Source organism: Tasmannia lanceolata, unplaced genomic scaffold, assembly GCF_043159265.1.
Source record: "Tasmannia lanceolata isolate RefF3 unplaced genomic scaffold, GAP_Taslan_0.1 ptg000015l, whole genome shotgun sequence".
NCBI lineage: Eukaryota > Viridiplantae > Streptophyta > Magnoliopsida > Canellales > Winteraceae > Tasmannia > Tasmannia lanceolata.
In genome coordinates, this window is record NW_027518692.1 from 62,891,076 (window position 1) to 62,908,552 (window position 17,477).

Below are 17,477 nucleotides of genomic sequence, written 5' to 3' on the forward strand. Positions count from 1 at the left end.
AATCCATAAGTCCAAAACATGCCCTTTACAAAAACAGTATGTCCAATCCAAAAACAGTATCTTTCTTTACAAAACGTATACTGAATTTTAGATAGATAGTAACCATGGAAAGATGATAACATCATACAGAATCTATATACCAACCTATCCCCAAAAACGAATCTATATAACATCAAAGGTTCTCTCTTTATAAAAGAGATATCCCCTCCAAAGTTCTTGCCCTCCTATGTTCCTGCATGTCACTGTAACCCAAAAAACGAGCTCATAAGGATAAGGATAAGGATTCGCTCCAGCATTAATCAGATTTTTCAATCTCAAGCAACTTTAAGATAGATATAGATCTAGATTCATCTCTTTATAAGATATAGAGAGAATCATTGATCTAGACATAGAAACATTTTTCATCTATATTAACAAAGCTTGAGTATGTGATTAACAATTAAAAATCTTACCTATTTCAAAACACTTTTTATGGTATCAAAGCAAGGGCTGCAACTCGAGCCGGGTTTTACCCGACCCGAAAATAGCCTGGGTTGGGTTCAGGTTTCATGGGTTTCTGGTCGAGCCGGGTTAAGCATTCAAAAGCCCGGATGACTCTCGGGTCGAGCCAGGTTTGAAGAGGCCCGACCCGACCCGACCCGAGTTACATAAGTTATAGTATGTACATTTTTTTTCTATTGTTAGTTAAAAGTTAAAAGTGAAAACCCACGCACCCACTGTTATTGTATGTGAGTGAAATTTTTGCTTCTATGAGTTGAGTTGATTCAAGTGTTTGATTCAGCATTGTTTGATTGTAATTACAACATTGTTTGATTACAACATTGTTTGATTCAAGTGTAATGTGAGTGTAATTACATCATTGTTTGATTCAAGTGTAATGTGAGTGTAATTTCTGCTTCTATGAGTTGAGTTGCCTTGCCAAACAAGAATTTTCCTTAAAAAATTGCGTCAACGTGAAAAAACCCGACCCGACCCGAGATTTATCATGGGTAGGGCCGGGTTTGGGAATCGTGGGTTTTCCGAAAAAAAACCCGACCCGACCCGACCCGAGATAATTCTCGGGTAGGGTTGGGTTCTCCAAAATCCGACCCGCCCGACCTGAGTTGCAGCCCTAATCGAAGCTAAGGACGAATAGATAGAATCATCATCTCTTGAAACTTTATGTGATATAGAAAGAATCATTTATTTATAGCTCGTGATAATTTTCATCTATATAAACAGAGCTTGGGTATGCGTTTTACATGCAACAAAATAAACTCCGTTCTTTTCAAAACGTTTTTAGCTGCTCTATCTTTAACCTCGGAAATAGGGAGGCAAGGAAATCATCACATTTCTCAAAGAGGTTGGTTTATGCAATCTTCTCTTCATTTTACAGTTTTCAATGTTATTATTTCTTCAACAGGCTTCAAAAATAGGAATTCGTCTTTATAGTTTCATTTAGGCCATCTTTCTCTCTCTCTCTCTCTCCTTCAACACTGTAAGCTCATATTCCATTTTTAAAAAAATTCATGGTTGCCGAACTTGCCCTTAATTTATAATGTTTTACTAGATAGAGAGTTTTCGGAATATGATCATTATCTTTTTAGCCATGTTCATGGATCTTCTTATCTGCTCAATATGTAAATTTGGACCTCGACATCTTCATGGATCTTCTTATTTTTTTAGCCATCTTCATGAATCTTCTTATCTGCTTAATTCGTATGAGGTGGCTACGTGGCTACTCTCTCATGCAACAGCCTGTCCACGAAATGGCTTTTACCTGGTCCCTAGCAAATCCCTTTTTATACACTAAGCCGTTTGGATACATGGATTTTAGAATCCAAGTTTTTAGTTTGAAAACAGTGTAAAAGAGGGTTAGAGACGAGAAGAAGAGGACCGGCCGTCGTTTTGACTCATTTTTTACTTCTCTCCATTCTTTCCGTCAACAAGAGAGTATAAGATCCTCCCATATTTCTAGGTTTTAGAAATCATACGATGTAGGAGAGATTTTTAAAACCTGATTTTCTTGCTTAAAATCCAAGAAACGCTGCCAGAACAGCATCCGACAGCTTGATTCATACCCTCTTTTACACTGTTTTCAAACTAATAACCTGGATCCTAAAATCACGGCCCAAAAAGGATAACTTGAACTCACCCTACTCGATTTTTACTTAAGAAGGATCTTCATTTAATAATATCCCTCTAAATCAACCACAATCATATCATTCCCCTTGAAAGAAAAAAAAATTCCAAGAAAAATATTTTAGTCAAAATTGTTTTTTCTCGCAATCCAAACAGGGCCTAAAAACGCAACCAAGCAAAATTAAGAAGCAGAAAACCATTCAGAAAAAAAGATCTCGAGACAATGATCTTTTCTTTCTTTCTTTCTTTTTGTTTTTTTTAAGCACAGTAATAACTCTAATAATTTCTTCTTGTTTCCAGCCCTTTCGGGATGGAATCAAATCCCCCATTTCAGAAAACCTACAAGAAGCTTTTGGGGAAGGCTCCAAAGGAGGACAGGAAAGAGAAAGAGATGAAACCCGTCATCGTGGATGGATGTGAGATCCCACTGATTGATCTCAACCGTCTAAATCTAGGGGACGTGGAGAGAAACAAATGTAAGAGGGAGATAGTTGATGCCTCTTCAAAGTGGGGCTTCTTCCAGGTGAAGAACCATGGAATTTCTCGCAATATTTTGGAGAGAATTCGGAGAGAACAAGTGAAGGTTTTCAGGGAACCGTTCGAGAAGAAGGAGAACGAGAGGATTCTGAATTTGTCACAAGATTGTTATAGTTGGGGAGGTCCGAATTCAAGTTCTCTCAAGCACTTGTCGTGGTACGAAGCGTTTCATATTCCTCTCGCCACTGAGGGATTGGGGTCTACGGAATTCAACACTCTCAGGTTAGTAGGCACCATACGGTCCATACTCCCTAAATATGCATGTTAGTGTAAATATGTATGGAGAAACTAACGTGCGCTGAATTTTTGGGCCACGATGTGTGGGACCTATGGAAATGAAGCCCTCGAAGATTACGGGATTGTGCCCATGAAATGTTATGGTTGTGGCACCAGTGACACTATACATGATTGCTCCCCCCACCGAAAAACAAACAAAGGCACCAAACTTTGATAAATGGTAGGGACCGCTCAATTTGTCACCCACTAAATGATGGGCCCACAGGTCAATCTCTATTATGGGACGAATGTAGCCTTTCAATTTGTGGCTGGTAAAATGGAAGGTCGAGAAAGTTTAAAAGGCAACAATAATTTCTCACATATAAGAGGCTGCTAATTCATATCACATCATCTATTTAGTCTATTTAGTGTGTGTGTGCATGGGTGGGTGAATAGTAGGGCTGCAACTCAGGTCGGGCGGGTCGGGGGCGGGTCGGGTTTTGGAGAACCCAACCCTACCCGAGAAATATCTCGGGTCGGGTTTTTTTCGGGAAACCCATGATTCCCAAACCCAGCCCTACCCATGATAAATCTCAGGTCGGGTCGGATTTTTTCACATTGACGCAATTTTTTAAGGAAAATTCTTGTTTGGCAGGGCAACTCAACTCATAGAAGTAGAAATTACAGTCACATTACACTTGAATCAAACAATGATGTAATTACACTCACATTACACTTGAATCAAACAATGCCGTAATCAAACAATGCTGAATCAAACGCTTGAATCAACTCAACTCATAGAAGCAGAAATTACACTCACATACAATAACAGTGGGTGCATGGGTTTTCACTTTTAACTTTTAACTAACAATAGAAAAAATGTACATACTATAACTTATGTAACTCGGGTCGGGTCGGGTCGGGTCGGGCCCCTTCAAACCCGGCTCGACCCGAGATTCATGCAGGCTTTTGAATGCTCAACCCGGCTCGACCTGTAACCCATGAAACCTGAACCCGACCCAGGTTATTTTCGGGTCGGGTCGATGCGGGTCGGGTAAAACCCGGCTCGAGTTGCAGCCCTAGTGAATAGGGACTTCAATTTGTGGCTTGTCAATTAACAGCAGGAAATATTAAATGCGCCCCTTTTCATCACTTGGGACTCTCAGCAGCAGTGTATCAATGACTGCATAGGGAAAAGGGACTTCACGTTAAAAAGATTCAACAGATTTGATTGCCACATAAACTTCAGTAGGGTGTTCCATGTGATGAAAAGGGGCGCATTTATCATTTCCCTTAACAGCGAGAAATGGGTTCACCATAGATTCACCTACGTAGGATGGCCAAGGGAAGAAAAGGGGGTGAATCTATCACTTTGCTTTTCTCGTAGCCCATATCAAGTGGGCCCACCATAGTTTTAGTTACGATCACCCAAAGATATGCTCTTATATATGGATCACAGTATTATCCTTTTATAACTTGTGGCTAGGAAATAGCATCTAATTTTTGATTTTGTGTCTTTCCAGATCTACAATATGGGAGTTTGCCTCAGCTGCATCCAGCTTAGCACTAAGAATATCTGTAATATTAGCTGAGAATGTGGGTCAAGACTCGACCTTTTTTGTGAACAACTGCTCGAGTAGCTCGGGTTATCTTCGCCTGAATAGATATCCACCATGTCCAATCTCGTCTGAGGTTTATGGTCTGATACCACATACGGATAGTGACTTCCTCACTATATTGTCCCAAGACCAGGTCGGAGGATTGCAAATACTAAAAGATGGGAGGTGGATTACTATTAATCCTATTCCAGATGCTCTAATTGTCAATATCGGTGACTTTTTTGAGGTACATTACAAATTTTTATTCTTTTCATCTTTAATTGTGTTGGCAACTGATATGGGTAGGGGACCAATATTACACTAAATAGACGAATAGTTATAAAACTCGTGTCGAATCCAAACTGGGTCGACTTGAACTCGAATCAGTCATTGTAAACTCACAAAAAATAGAGAGGATAATCCCACACGTGTGACTTTGAATCAAAAATCAAGGGCCTAGCCCTTGTAATTTACCCGGTCGGCCATCATATTTACCCGGTCTCAATTTCACATACCTGTCCCTTTGTGGGACCCAAAAATTGCCTATTACAATAACTCCCCATAATGGCTTTCTGCGTAAACCAAGCTGTTCACTTGCCTTAGTTTATACTAGTCTCAGTGGGGTCCCAATTACAATTAGTACACTTTTATCAAGGACAACGGCCCAGATGATTTGGTGTATACATGTTAATCATAATCAACAGTTGGCTAACCGGTAGGGTCTAGCTGCCCGCTTTGGGGCAGCTAGGGACAAGTGGACACACCAAAGCATGTGTCCTCATGATCAAGAGGTCGGATCTCACTCATCTCTACCGTTACAATTACCGTACCAAATGATCCGAGTACAGAGGTGACCAGGGCTCATATAAGGCCAGCAAAGCCTCTCCCCATATAATTTCCATATATATGTATGAATATAAAAAAAATCAGCATCTAACGTTGGCATTGTTGGTGTTGGTGTATACGATGCAGGCATGGAGCAATGGTGCATACAAGAGCGCCCTGCACAAAGTCATGGTAAACCCCCAAGCTGAAAGGTTTTCGGTGGCTTTTTTCATGTGCCCTTCCTCCGACATCGTGATAGAGAGTTACACACAACCTTCAGTGTATAGGAAGTTTACCTTCAAGGAATTTCGACAACAAGTAAGAGAGGATGTTAGAACCTCTGGCTACAAAGTCGGCCTCCCTAGATTTCTCATATGAAGAAAACAACATTAGCCTTAGAAATTTACATTCCAAGAAAAGAAGGTGAACGCTATATTGGTTTTTAGCTATTGAGAAGTGTTTAGATGAAATAGAAGCATGTATATTTACAATGGTCTTTTGTGTCCAAGGGAGGATTGGTTACAAATTAGAAAAGCTGAAATTGAATGTGATTGTAAATGATCATACGTACATGTATTATTATAAGTGTAATTTGTTGTTTATATACTATTACTTGAAGGATCATGGTTCCAATTTCTTGAGAACAAATTTGGTCTGTTTCTCGATCTTCCTTTTCCATCTTATTTATGTGAATATTTTCTCCAAACTAAGGGTGAACTTTTATAATTTCCTCTGTAAAGGAAGAGAATTTCCCATTAGGCAATGAGTGAGTGTTTGACATCCAAATGGGAAAGGTGACGATGTAACACACTCTAGAGTAAAAGGCAAATTGACTCACTGGGTTAAGGACTTTCTTAAATCAATAAATCAATCCTAGAGCATGGCCATAATCCCTGTGTTGGGGATTCTACGTGAAAGCAAAGATCCCACATCGATCCGAAAAGTGAATTGATGTGGAAGAAGGGCTTATAGAGACTTTGGGCTCCCTACTCTTAACTCTAGCTTTTGAGGGAAAGTTCTACGTACCCCGGTCCCAACGTGTTTAATGTACACCCGTAAGGCTCAGTCACATTGTTTCTCCATCATAGATGAACATGACAAAGTTAAAGAGTAATGATTGAGCCCCGGTCCATCGGTGACCTTTTTGTTTTCTTACACACATGCCTCTGGTGCCACGGTTTTATTTCTTTTCTTTTTTTTTAAGGTGGGGGAGCACCTCTCAATATGGAATTATATGGAATTATCAAATGCACATGTATCTGCTTGTGTGATCAGAAATGTCGACATTATGGTTCATTTGGAATGTCCATTAGGTGGGCCCTATCATCACTATAACGTACCAAATCAGTATTCACCAATCATTTGTATGCCACTGGTTGATATTCCATTATTATTCCGTACTCTCCTATCCCAACAGTTTCTACGTTATAATGCGACGCCTTATTTTTGTGGGGGTAACGCAACACCATTGATGCGGGTGCTTAAGACGGAAGAAGAAAAAAATTAGAACTCAAGAACACATCTAAGAGAAGGAGAAGAAAATGGGAGCAAAGCTCAACCAAATTGATATAACATGAATTACATAAGTTAATCTAAATTTAAAATCCCCTCTAAAGATGGTTTCTAACCCTTTAAATAAGAGAAAACAATAGAAAATCCGTTCAACCTTCTCCACTAGCTAACTTAGGGACTTGCATAACATTAATTGCATTGGAACTCACTATCTTGGATTGTTTTGGGAACCCACAGACACAGTCCACTAAAACTACCATAACTTTTTAGCCACTTGGCCAATTTTCAAGCACAAGTACTTGTTGAAAATATCTCAAAAAGACCTACAACTTTGTTGTTTACCACTTTTCATGATTCTGCCATTTAAAAGCCCAAAATCAAGTTCAAAACGGTCTAGCAACATTAATGGGGGAATGTACCTTAGAACTCCACCAAAACCACCTAAGCATGACTTAGCTGCCATGTTGGCACTGCATCAACCATATGCCCTGTTAGGGGGGAAATCGGTATACAAGGAACCGACCCTCATACCAAACCCTAACACACAACCGATTCGATATAAACTCATATAAGGAATTATCGGTACCGACCCAAATGCCTCGTTCGATCCACACCTCAACGAACCAAACATGCAACTGTCTCCAGAACCGGTGCCGACTCTTAGAAGGAATCAGACATGATTGTGGAAATCCCGCCATCAAATGGCTAATCCGGGTAACCGTTACGCCAAATACGCCCCATACAAATTCAATAGTTTCCGCCAAGGTTGCCACCTTCCATCTTCGCCTAGAATTTTAGAAAATCACGCCCCCACGATTATAACCGCCCCTCATCACACCCCACGTGAACAAAATCAATGGCACAATTGGCGTCATGGATAGGGGTGGCCAGAACCGAACCAGACCCGAAGAACCGAACCGGAACCGAACTGTTTAAAAATACTTTGGGTCCAGTTCGGTTCCACTGATGAAGAACCGAACTTATTCGGTTCGGTTCCGGGTCTAATGTTCTTGGTTCGGTTCTGGAACCGAAGAACCAAACTTTTGAATATATATATATATATATATATATATATATATATATATATATATATATATATAATATTTTTTATATTTCTATTATACATATACTTATTAATATAAATTACTTATAATATTAATAAGTAATAGTTAATACTATTCTTATAATAAGAAAGTAACTTATATTATAACTTTAATTAAAAGTCTTTATAAATTATAATTAGTAATTAGTAATTAGCCTTTAGAACCGGAGAACCGGACCGGACCGAACCGATTATGTATGGTCCGGTTCGGTTCAGTCCTACTATGTACTACGGTTCGGTTCGGTTCTTACGGTTCATGGAACCGAGAACCGACAAAAAAGTAACCAAGGACCAAGAACCGAACCGGTTGGCCGCCCCTAGTCATGGACATCGTGGGTCTCCTCCCCTATAAAAGGGCATCTACACACTCAAGTAAAGGGATCAAATTCAATTCTTCTCGACCTGTCTCGTAACTTGTCTTCGTCCTCCTCCCATTCATCGTTCATTGTCTGTGTTGCCCTCCCTGATTTGAGTGTCGAAGTGGCCATCTGGAGCCACAACTCCTGGTCTACTGACGCTTTCTTTGAGCGCAGGATCATAAGCTCGACCAAGCTAGTATGTGTAGTCGGATTTTGGGCACCATCATGCCCTAATGTGGACTGAGCCGACCACAAGTGGTGCTCGACCAAATATTACACCCGTGCTGAGCGCACATGCTACTACCCGACTGTTGGAGAAAGGTAGCTCCACCGTTGCCAAAAGCTAAGCTCAACTCTCTGATATTTTCTTTGGCTTTGTGTTCTAATTTTTTACATGAGAATCTGAATCCACGAGATGAACAATTTGCATACCTTTCCCCCATAAACGAGTAATTGTAGACACCCCATTTTGTTTTGTTTTAATCAACAAAGAAATTAGTGTGTTAAATCCATGTGAGAACCCCCTCTATCATTGATTTATATGTTTTAGGTCATTAATATCTTGATCTGACTTTACGAATCATCAATCAGGACAAAATAAGCTAGGGTCACTTCATAGCCCGGACCCTGATTCCATTCCGAGACCCGATTTCCGTAAATCGTTAGATCAATGGCAGATCTTGACCTGGGTCTAACCATCCAAAACCACCTAACCTCTCCTCTCATCCTAACCATCCAAACCTCACCTAACCTCACATAACCTCTCCTCTCATCCTAACCATCCAAACCTCACCTAACCTCACCTAACCTCACCTAACCTTACCTAACCCCACCTAACCTTACCTAACCTCATCCTCTCATCCTAACCATCCAAAACCACCTAACCTCACCTAACCTCCTATCCCATTCTCCTATAAATACCCTCTCATCCCACCATCCAAGAGGAGAAGAAAAAGAACCCCTCTCTTAGAAAATTCATCCCTCTCCCTCATCTCTTCAAGGGTTCGGCCATCCTTGCCGGATCGGGTGATTTTATACGTTGGGTGATATATATCAAAAGCAGTCATTATCAAGCAAGGAATCATCTTCAAAGAATTAACATCAAAGAAAAATCAAACACAAAGTGGGTTTCCAAAGAGGTAGGCATTTATTTCAATTCTATGTAGGGTCTGTTTTCATACATATCTTTTACTTTAAAAGAAAAACCATGTTAGGAAGCATGTAGGGTCCGTTTTCCCCCTGGTTAGCCTCTGGTTAGACCCTGGTTGCACCCAGGTTCGCTGCTGGTTGCACCCAGGTTCGATGCTGGTTGCACCCTGGTTCCCTACTGATTCGCACCCTGGTTCCCTACTGGTTGCACCCTGGTTCCCTGCTGGTTGCACCCTGGTTCCCTACTGGTTCGCACCCTGGTTCGATATTGGTTCGCACCCTGGTTCCCTGCTGGTTCGCACTCTGGTTAGACCCTGGTTGCACCCAGGTTCGCTGCTGGTTGCTGTAGACACCCACATTTTGCCTTACTTTAACCAAACAATAACCTAATATATTGATCCGTAGAATTTCATTGGTAAAGTATGCATCCTCAAATTTTTTGAAAAAAACAAAATGATAAAGAGATGTACCTGGTGAGATGATTAGATCCGAAAAATTGAAAAATACCCTGATTGGTGAATTTAGTGTGTTAAATCCATGTGAGAACCCCCTCTATCATTGATTTATATGTTTTAGGTCATTAATATCTTGATCTGACTTTACGGATCATCAATCGGGACAAAATAAGCTAGGGTCACTTCATAGCCCGGACCCTGATTCCATTCCGAGACCCGATTTCCGTAAATCGTTAGATCAATGGCAGATCTTGACCTGGGTCTAACCATCCAAAATCACCTAACCTCTCCTCTCATCCTAACCACCCAAACCTCACCTAACCTCACCTAACCTCTCCTCTCATCCTAACCATCCAAACCTCACCTAACCTCACCTAACCTCACCTAACCACCTAACCTCACCTAACCTTACCTAACCTCACCTAACCTCACCTAACCTCACCTAACCTCCTATCCCATTCTCCTATAAATACCCTCTCATCCCACCATCCAAAGAAAAAAAAGGAGGAGAAGAAGGGGAGAACCCCTCTCTTAGAAAATTCAAGCCCTTTCTCTAGACCGAATCCCTCTTCTCCATAAGTTTGCATGGAATATCTTTTACAAAAAGGTATGCCTTTTGGAATTTTATTTTCTTTTCTATATTTGTATGATTGAGTGTTGTTTTGCGTATATTTTGGTTACTGTCATGTTTAATTTCGTACCGGTTTGGCCTTTGTCATGTTCTCACTTATGCTAAATATAATTAATGTGTTAGGGTCATTAGAACCTATTAGAGTGGGATTTTAAAATCATTAGCTTTTTTTTAGGAATTTCGGATTTGTTTTGGGAAAACAATTCATTAAAAATTTTGAACATTTACAAGAAAGAAAACTTGAATTTTACATGAATTATCAAAACCCATTTAATTTGGCTTACAAAACCTCCATCTTTCAATTGATAACAACAGCCCCCACTCCAATTTGATAACAACAGCCCCACTCAATCTCAAGAACCCAATATCCATACCCCACCTTGCCAAGTAGATAAAAACAACCCCTTTTTCAAACATCCCATTTGAATCTAATCTCAGGCCTATTCAAGCCATTTTTCATATTCACCGTCTTTTAATCACTAAAAAAATAAGAACTATCAAAAGAAAACATGGGGGTGCCAATATCATTCCCGTCATAGTGCTAGCTGTTAGACTTTAAACAGATTTTTCGACCTCTAAACAACAGAATCGTGGGAAATGGTTAACTACAAAGTCGTAGATATTTTCGTTCCGTTTCCAACGAGTATTCGTGCTAGATCAGACGGCGAGCGGTTAAAAAGTTAAGTCCAAAATGGTTGCGGCACACCTTTAGGCATTTCCAGTTTAATGTTGCTGTCCTTTTGTTTGCAACACAAATTCGAACCTCTAAATCACAGATTTACAAACAATGGAGAACTACAAAGTTGTAGCCCTATAAAAGATCTTTCCAACGCATGTTTGTACGTTGAATTTGGCCAAGCTGTTAAAAGAGTTACGACAGTTTTAGTGGGCTGCATTTGTTAGATCTTTTAATGGTCAATGGTTTGTCGAATTTGTGCAATTGTCAAAACTTGGTTGTGTTAACGTCATTTTCCAAACCAAAATCGAAAGACATTAATCTAAAGTACATCCAACCTAAAATTAACAAAACTAAAATTCACCCATTTAAAATCCACTGATAAAAATCCGTTAAAAGCCATTAACCAAAAGACCACTAAAAATTTCAAGTGAAACTAAAACCTTCTAAATAAACAACTTTAAAAGCTACCAAACACACTAAATACCTTCAGATAATAAAAGCTTCAAGAAAACTTTAAAAGTTTCCACAAGCCCAAAAGAATTCGAGATTCCCAAGAGCCGGTGGATTCAAAATTCCTTTAGGAACCCTTAGAGCCCAATTTAGGAACACTGGTGTCGTGTCCTAAGTTTTAGGGAGTCTTAGGTTTTAGGGAGTCCTAGAGTCAGGAGTCCAGCCTCATCACAGACGCTTGCTATGTATAGCAACCGTGCCATAGGTCTAGTTACACTAGTCACCCACTCTTTCCCTAGGACAAGCCTAGTAAACTAGGATGTAGGCTAACCTGCATTAGTCTAAGGGAGAACTTGCATTTAGATAAGAATCATATAACATCTTAGATGAAATCCTAGGATAATAAAATCCTCAACTTGAATTAAATAACTTCTCTTAAAACTGTTGAAACAGTCAATCCAGTCTAGATCGGTGTCCTAGTTGAGTTAGGCATAAGTAGCTTAGCTTAGGTGCACCGAACTACGTCGACTCTGATCCCAGTGAGGCTTGGGTACGTAGGCAGCTTGGATGTTTGATGGCATACCACCCGCGAGTCGGCACCACAACAAATTGTGGTGTTTTGTATATTAATTTTCTTGTAAATACTTAATCAAATCACTTAGGACTTTCCATGAAATTAGAATTCTAGGAGAACTTTCACTTAGATTGAATCCAGACAAATTAATAAATCAAGATACACATTTAGGATTCTCATTGAAATTAGATCATATGATGCATGTCACTTAGTTCGCACATTAACATAGAGTTGAATGAGCCATTTAAAATAAATTTAAAAGAGTTAGCTTTTGGAATCGAAGACCGATTATCGGGCAGGAATGGTGCATGTGGCGGATAACTCTCCATACCTTCCATTCTCGTAACCAGGTAGCGAGTCTAGATTTCTGGTTAATTTCGGGTCCTAGATCCCACATCTAGGTGGCGACTCTGTCAGTCTCTTTCGTGTGGAATTCGGATTGCCTTAGTGATCCCAAGTTCACATGAAAGACGAATTCAAATCAATAATTAAATGCACACGCCAATCGCGTGGGTACGAGAGACCAAGAGAGAGAGCGCGGCGGCTCGCGCCCCACCCCTCTCGCGGGATCGGGTACCACAGTCTGGCGACTCTGCTGGGGATCACCTAACTTCATTAAAATTCCAAAAGATAATTCATTTGAATTTAATTTAACTGGCTCATAAAAACTCTATACTTGTCAGATTAATTTGTCTTGTTTTATTTTCTCATCACCTTTTACTTGAACTTAATCTAACAAAACCTGAAGGCATCATAGATCGCGCGAACTTATTGCACACACTTACATCACTTGCATCTAAACCCTTGCATCTCACGTGCACACACGTCCTATTTTAGGAACCCGGAGTGTTATCTAGCATGGTTGACTGGGATTTCATCACCTGGTGCCTCTGTGCTAGAGAAGCATTCCACCCTTAGCCTGGTACCTTTATGGTACGTAAACGGATCTCTTGTTCACGTACTGATACGCCGGACACTGGTACAGTATATCGAACAGGGATTCGCGCTAAGGGAACTCTTGGCCTTACCCCTAGATTAACCCACACATGCATGTAGTATACGAACACATGTGCATCACGTGTGTGAGCCTAGTTTAGGATATCCTACCCATTTGTGTCTAGATTAGGCCGTGGTCCATCTTCCAATGGCTACGATCGGTCCTTAGATACACGAACAAAGTCATGAGTCGAGATCCTCTCTCCACTACGCTAGATTAGGATTAGGGTTGATGCCTTCAGGTAACACTGTTAAAATGTGTGAAGATTAAAAACTTTCCCTTTGGGGTTAGGATATAAATCCCATCATTTCCAAAGATCTCATAGGATTAGTCATTCATGATCTATCTGTTGAAAGCAATCTTATGCTATCTCATCTAATCTCTTGATCGTGCGTCTTTCATTCTTCTGTCATACAATTCGATCGTATCTTCATGCCATCCCCTAACTGGCAGGAGCAGAATCTCACAATCTTTCGATTATGCAATCTCATGATCTGATCATGCCTGGTCCAGATGATCCAATCTTAATTGTACCCTTGGTCCTTTCTTACTCTAAGGGCAACATTTTTCAAGAATATTTTGCTAAGTCCTTCGGAGTTTACTCTCATAATCCTTGAACTAGGGGCATTCCCCAATGCGAATCAGTCATCATGGTCAGTACAATTGTTGAGTCCGGTCTTACATTTCAAGGTCAATGCCTAGTCCAGGCAAGTTATCTCTCTTTTTTATTTAGAGTTGTGAATCCTGAGAGGATAGGTCGTCAGATGTAATAGCTTTTTCTTTAAATAAAAATTTCAAGTCAAATAGTTCACTTGTGTCTGTTTCTTAAGTGTGCTTCTGATCTTAAATAAGACTCCCTCCTCAAATGAGGACAAAATTGACGAAACTCCACTTGAGTCACAGCAATTACTTGAACAAGAGGAGGAGCGCCAATCCCAGCTTTTCAAAAATGAAATTGAAGTGGTAAACGCTGGCACTGAAACTTTGATTCAGTAAATGCCGATTGAAAATACATTACCCTCTGAAGAGTGTGAAGAATTGATAAAATTATTTCAAGAATAAGATGATTGTCTAGAAAAGCTACAACCGATACCAGGGGCAAGACATAGTTGGAAAGCTCAAAGAAAATGAAGAAAGTGAGAAGATATATGCTATACAAGGGGCATAGAGTGGAAACAACTTTCATATTTCCAATTAATGACCTTGGTTCTCAAATTCATAACATAAAGCCAACAAATTCAAGATAAGAAGTTCAAGAGCAAGCATTGAAAAGTGATCATCAGAACGAATCCATAGATGGAGGATGTCAAAGAACAAGTTTCGCTCTATGAAAGTCGAAAGCACACTTTAGAATCTTGGAAGAAGAAGATCCATTATCTCTTACCTGGAAATGCCGTCAAACTCCGTAAAAAAAAAAAACAAAAAAAAAAAAACAAAAAAGAAAAAAATAATCAGTACCAGACGGACTCTAGCCAATCTGAACATCGGAAGGCCCCCTTTGGCCGAATAAATCCCAAAATCAGAACCAATGTCAAAAGAATACCGGTTTGCAAACCCTTCGAGCCTGAATAAAATTTTCTTGAAAACCCATCAAACCAGGGGCATTTCCCCAAACTACGCGAGACCTGATCCCTATACTGGGGTACGTAGGCAACTCGGTTGAACCGAGTTCGGTCGATTCAAAAAGGAAAAGAAATTCAATCATTTCAAAAAAAAAAAGAGGGACAAGTTCCAGTAGAAGAGAGGTCAATTATTCCAGAAAGAAAGAAAAAAAAGGAAAAAATCAATTAACCTTCAAACAATTTATCTTCAAACTAGGGGCATTCGCCCTGAGCTACACACGACCTGATTCCTACCTTGGGATATGTAGGCGACCTGTTCACAGGTTCGGTCGAAATCTTTGTTGAGCCTTAAGCCATTCTTTGAAAAGCCCTATCCTACCTATAAAAGTCCTTCTAGTGTTCAGAACTAATGAGCTAGATCCCGAGACACAATAAAAAAAAATGATGAATAAGAAAAAGAGCGGAGTTTGAAGATCTGCTAGACTGAAAACCTGAAAGGGCGGTCTAGGCAAAATTTAAGATCATTCCCCTGCTAAGTTGAAAACCCGAAAGGGCGGCTTAGGCAGAAGCTAAGGAGATAGCCTGCTGGATCAAAAACCTAGAAAGGTGGTTCAGGCAAAAGTTAAGGCTAGCACGGTCCGCCAAGTTAAAAACCCCGAAGAGGTGACTTGGTCACGGTAAGAGAATCAGTATAAGAAGGCTACAGCCGGTATCAAGACTGAAGATTAACTGAAGTTCAAACAAATTCAAGTAACATCCTCAAAACTGGGGGCATTGAAGCTAAGCAATCTTAGGGGTCGTAATTAAATCCTTGAGGCATTACTGTTTTAAGGAAAAGGTCCAGTGTTTACCAATTGAAAAACTATTCCTCGGAAGGATAGACTTACCAAACAAAATATTAACTAAGTCAGAAGCATCACTGTGTCTGTCAGTGTAGTCAGTCAATCTTTGTTATTCTAAGTTCACTCATTCAGAGCTCCTCAGTCCTTTGAGTAGTGCCTTTTATCTAAGTTTTCTCTTTAGAAAGAGTCGATCATTGTCCAGTTAGTCAAATGTTACAGCTGTCTCGGTAAAAGATGCCTGGTGTATCTAACCCCCTGCAATCGTTCCAGAGCTAAGTTAATCCGCATGCAAGGATTTCAAAAAACAAAAAAAATCTAATCTTACATCAAATTCAAGCTCATGAAAAATCTCTAAATTCTTCAAGCCCATTTGAGAACGGTCTCTCTTTTCTTTGAGTCCATACAACTATGGTCTCTTATCCTCTTTGAACATCATACAATTATGATGTCTCATTCCCTTGGAATCCGTACATGTCTCATTCCCTTGGAATCCGTACAAATACGGTATTTCATTCTCTTCGAGTCCATACAACTATGGTCTCTTATCCCCTTTGAACATCATACAACTATGATGTCTCCTTTCCTTGAATCCGTACAAATACGGTATTTCATTCTCTTCGAGTCCATACAACTATGGTCTCTTATCCCCTTTGAACATCATACAACTATGATGTCTCATTCCCTTGGAATCCGTACAAATACGGTATTTCATTCTCTCCTAGTCCATACAACTATGGTCTCTTATACCCTTTGAACATCATACAACTATGATGTCTCATTTCCTTGGAATCCGTACAAATACGGTATTTCATTCTATTCGAGTCCATACAACTATGGTCTCTTATCCCCTTTGAACATCATACAACTATGATGTTTCATTTCCCAAAAATAAAATTAAAAAAAAATAATAAAAATAATAAAAAATAAAAAAAATTTATCAAATCCAATCCCCGATTCAAAAAAAAATAATAAAATAAAATCCAATCCTACGAAAAATCTCTAAATTCTTCGAGCCCGTTTGAGAACGGTGCCTCTTTTCTTCGAGTCCATACAACTATGGTCTCTTATCCTCTTTGAACATCATACATCTATGATGTCTCATTTTCTTGGAATCCGTAAAAATACGATATTTCATTCTCTTCGATTCCATACAACTATGGTCTCTTATCCCCTTTGAACATCATACAACTATGATGTCTCATTTCCTTGGAATCCATACAAATACGGTATTTCATTTTCTTTGAGTCCATACAACTATGGTCTCTTATCCTCTTTGAACATCATATAACTATGATGTCTCATTTCCTTGGAAGCCGTACAAATACGGTATTTCATTCTCTTCGAGTCCATACAACTATGGTCTCTTATCCCCTTTGAACATCATACAACTATGATGTCTCATTTCCTTGGAATCCGTACAAATACGGTATTTCATTCTCTGCGAGTCCATACAACTATGGTCTCTTATCCCCTTTGAACATCATACAACTATGATGTCCCATTCCCTTGGAATCCGTACAAATACGGTATTTCATTCTCTCCGAGTCCATACAACTATGGTCTCTTATCCCCTTTGAACATCATACAACTATGATGTCTCATTTCCTTGGAATCCGTACAAATATGGTATTTTATTCTCTTCGAGTCCATACAACTATGGTCTCTTATCCCCTTTGAACATCATACAACTATGATGTTTCATTTCCCAAAAAAAAAATTTTAAAAAAAATAATAAATAAAAAAAATTCATCAAATCCAATCCCCGGTTCAAAATAAAATAAAATCCAATCCTACGAAAAATCTCTAAATTCTTCGAGCCCGTTTGAGAACGGTGCCTCTTTTCTTCGAGTCCATATAACTATGGTCTC

At 39.6% G+C, this 17,477-nt stretch overlaps 1 protein-coding gene and 1 long non-coding RNA gene across 2 annotated transcripts; both read left to right on the forward strand.

The window, feature by feature from the left end:
• The first annotated feature begins 1,224 nt into the window (after nucleotides 1–1,224).
• Nucleotides 1,225–5,863, forward strand: LOC143892945 (gibberellin 2-beta-dioxygenase 8-like). The gene is made up of 4 exons (XM_077397867.1): nucleotides 1,225–1,342; nucleotides 2,422–2,880; nucleotides 4,398–4,719; nucleotides 5,445–5,863. Exons 1-4 carry the CDS (start codon nucleotides 1,242–1,244, stop codon nucleotides 5,673–5,675), a joined length of 1,113 nt encoding a protein of 370 aa, XP_077253982.1. The 5' UTR covers nucleotides 1,225–1,241; the 3' UTR covers nucleotides 5,676–5,863.
• A 2,901-nt stretch (nucleotides 5,864–8,764) lies between these two features.
• On the forward strand, nucleotides 8,765–14,660 carry LOC143892947 (uncharacterized). Its single transcript, XR_013255660.1, has 2 exons — nucleotides 8,765–9,409; nucleotides 13,659–14,660. It is a non-coding gene; the product is annotated as an uncharacterized LOC143892947 (long non-coding RNA).
• The last annotated feature ends 2,817 nt before the right edge of the window (nucleotides 14,661–17,477 follow it).

Coding starts and splice junctions, on each gene's coding strand:
- LOC143892945 (XM_077397867.1), top strand. CDS start 1,242: ATGCAACAAAATAAACTCCGTTCTTTTCAAAACGTTTTTAGCTGCTCT. Junction 2,881..4,397: donor ACGGAATTCAACACTCTCAG/GTTAGTAGGCAC, acceptor GTGTCTTTCCAG/ATCTACAATATGGGAGTTTG. Junction 4,720..5,444: donor ATATCGGTGACTTTTTTGAG/GTACATTACAAA, acceptor TATACGATGCAG/GCATGGAGCAATGGTGCATA.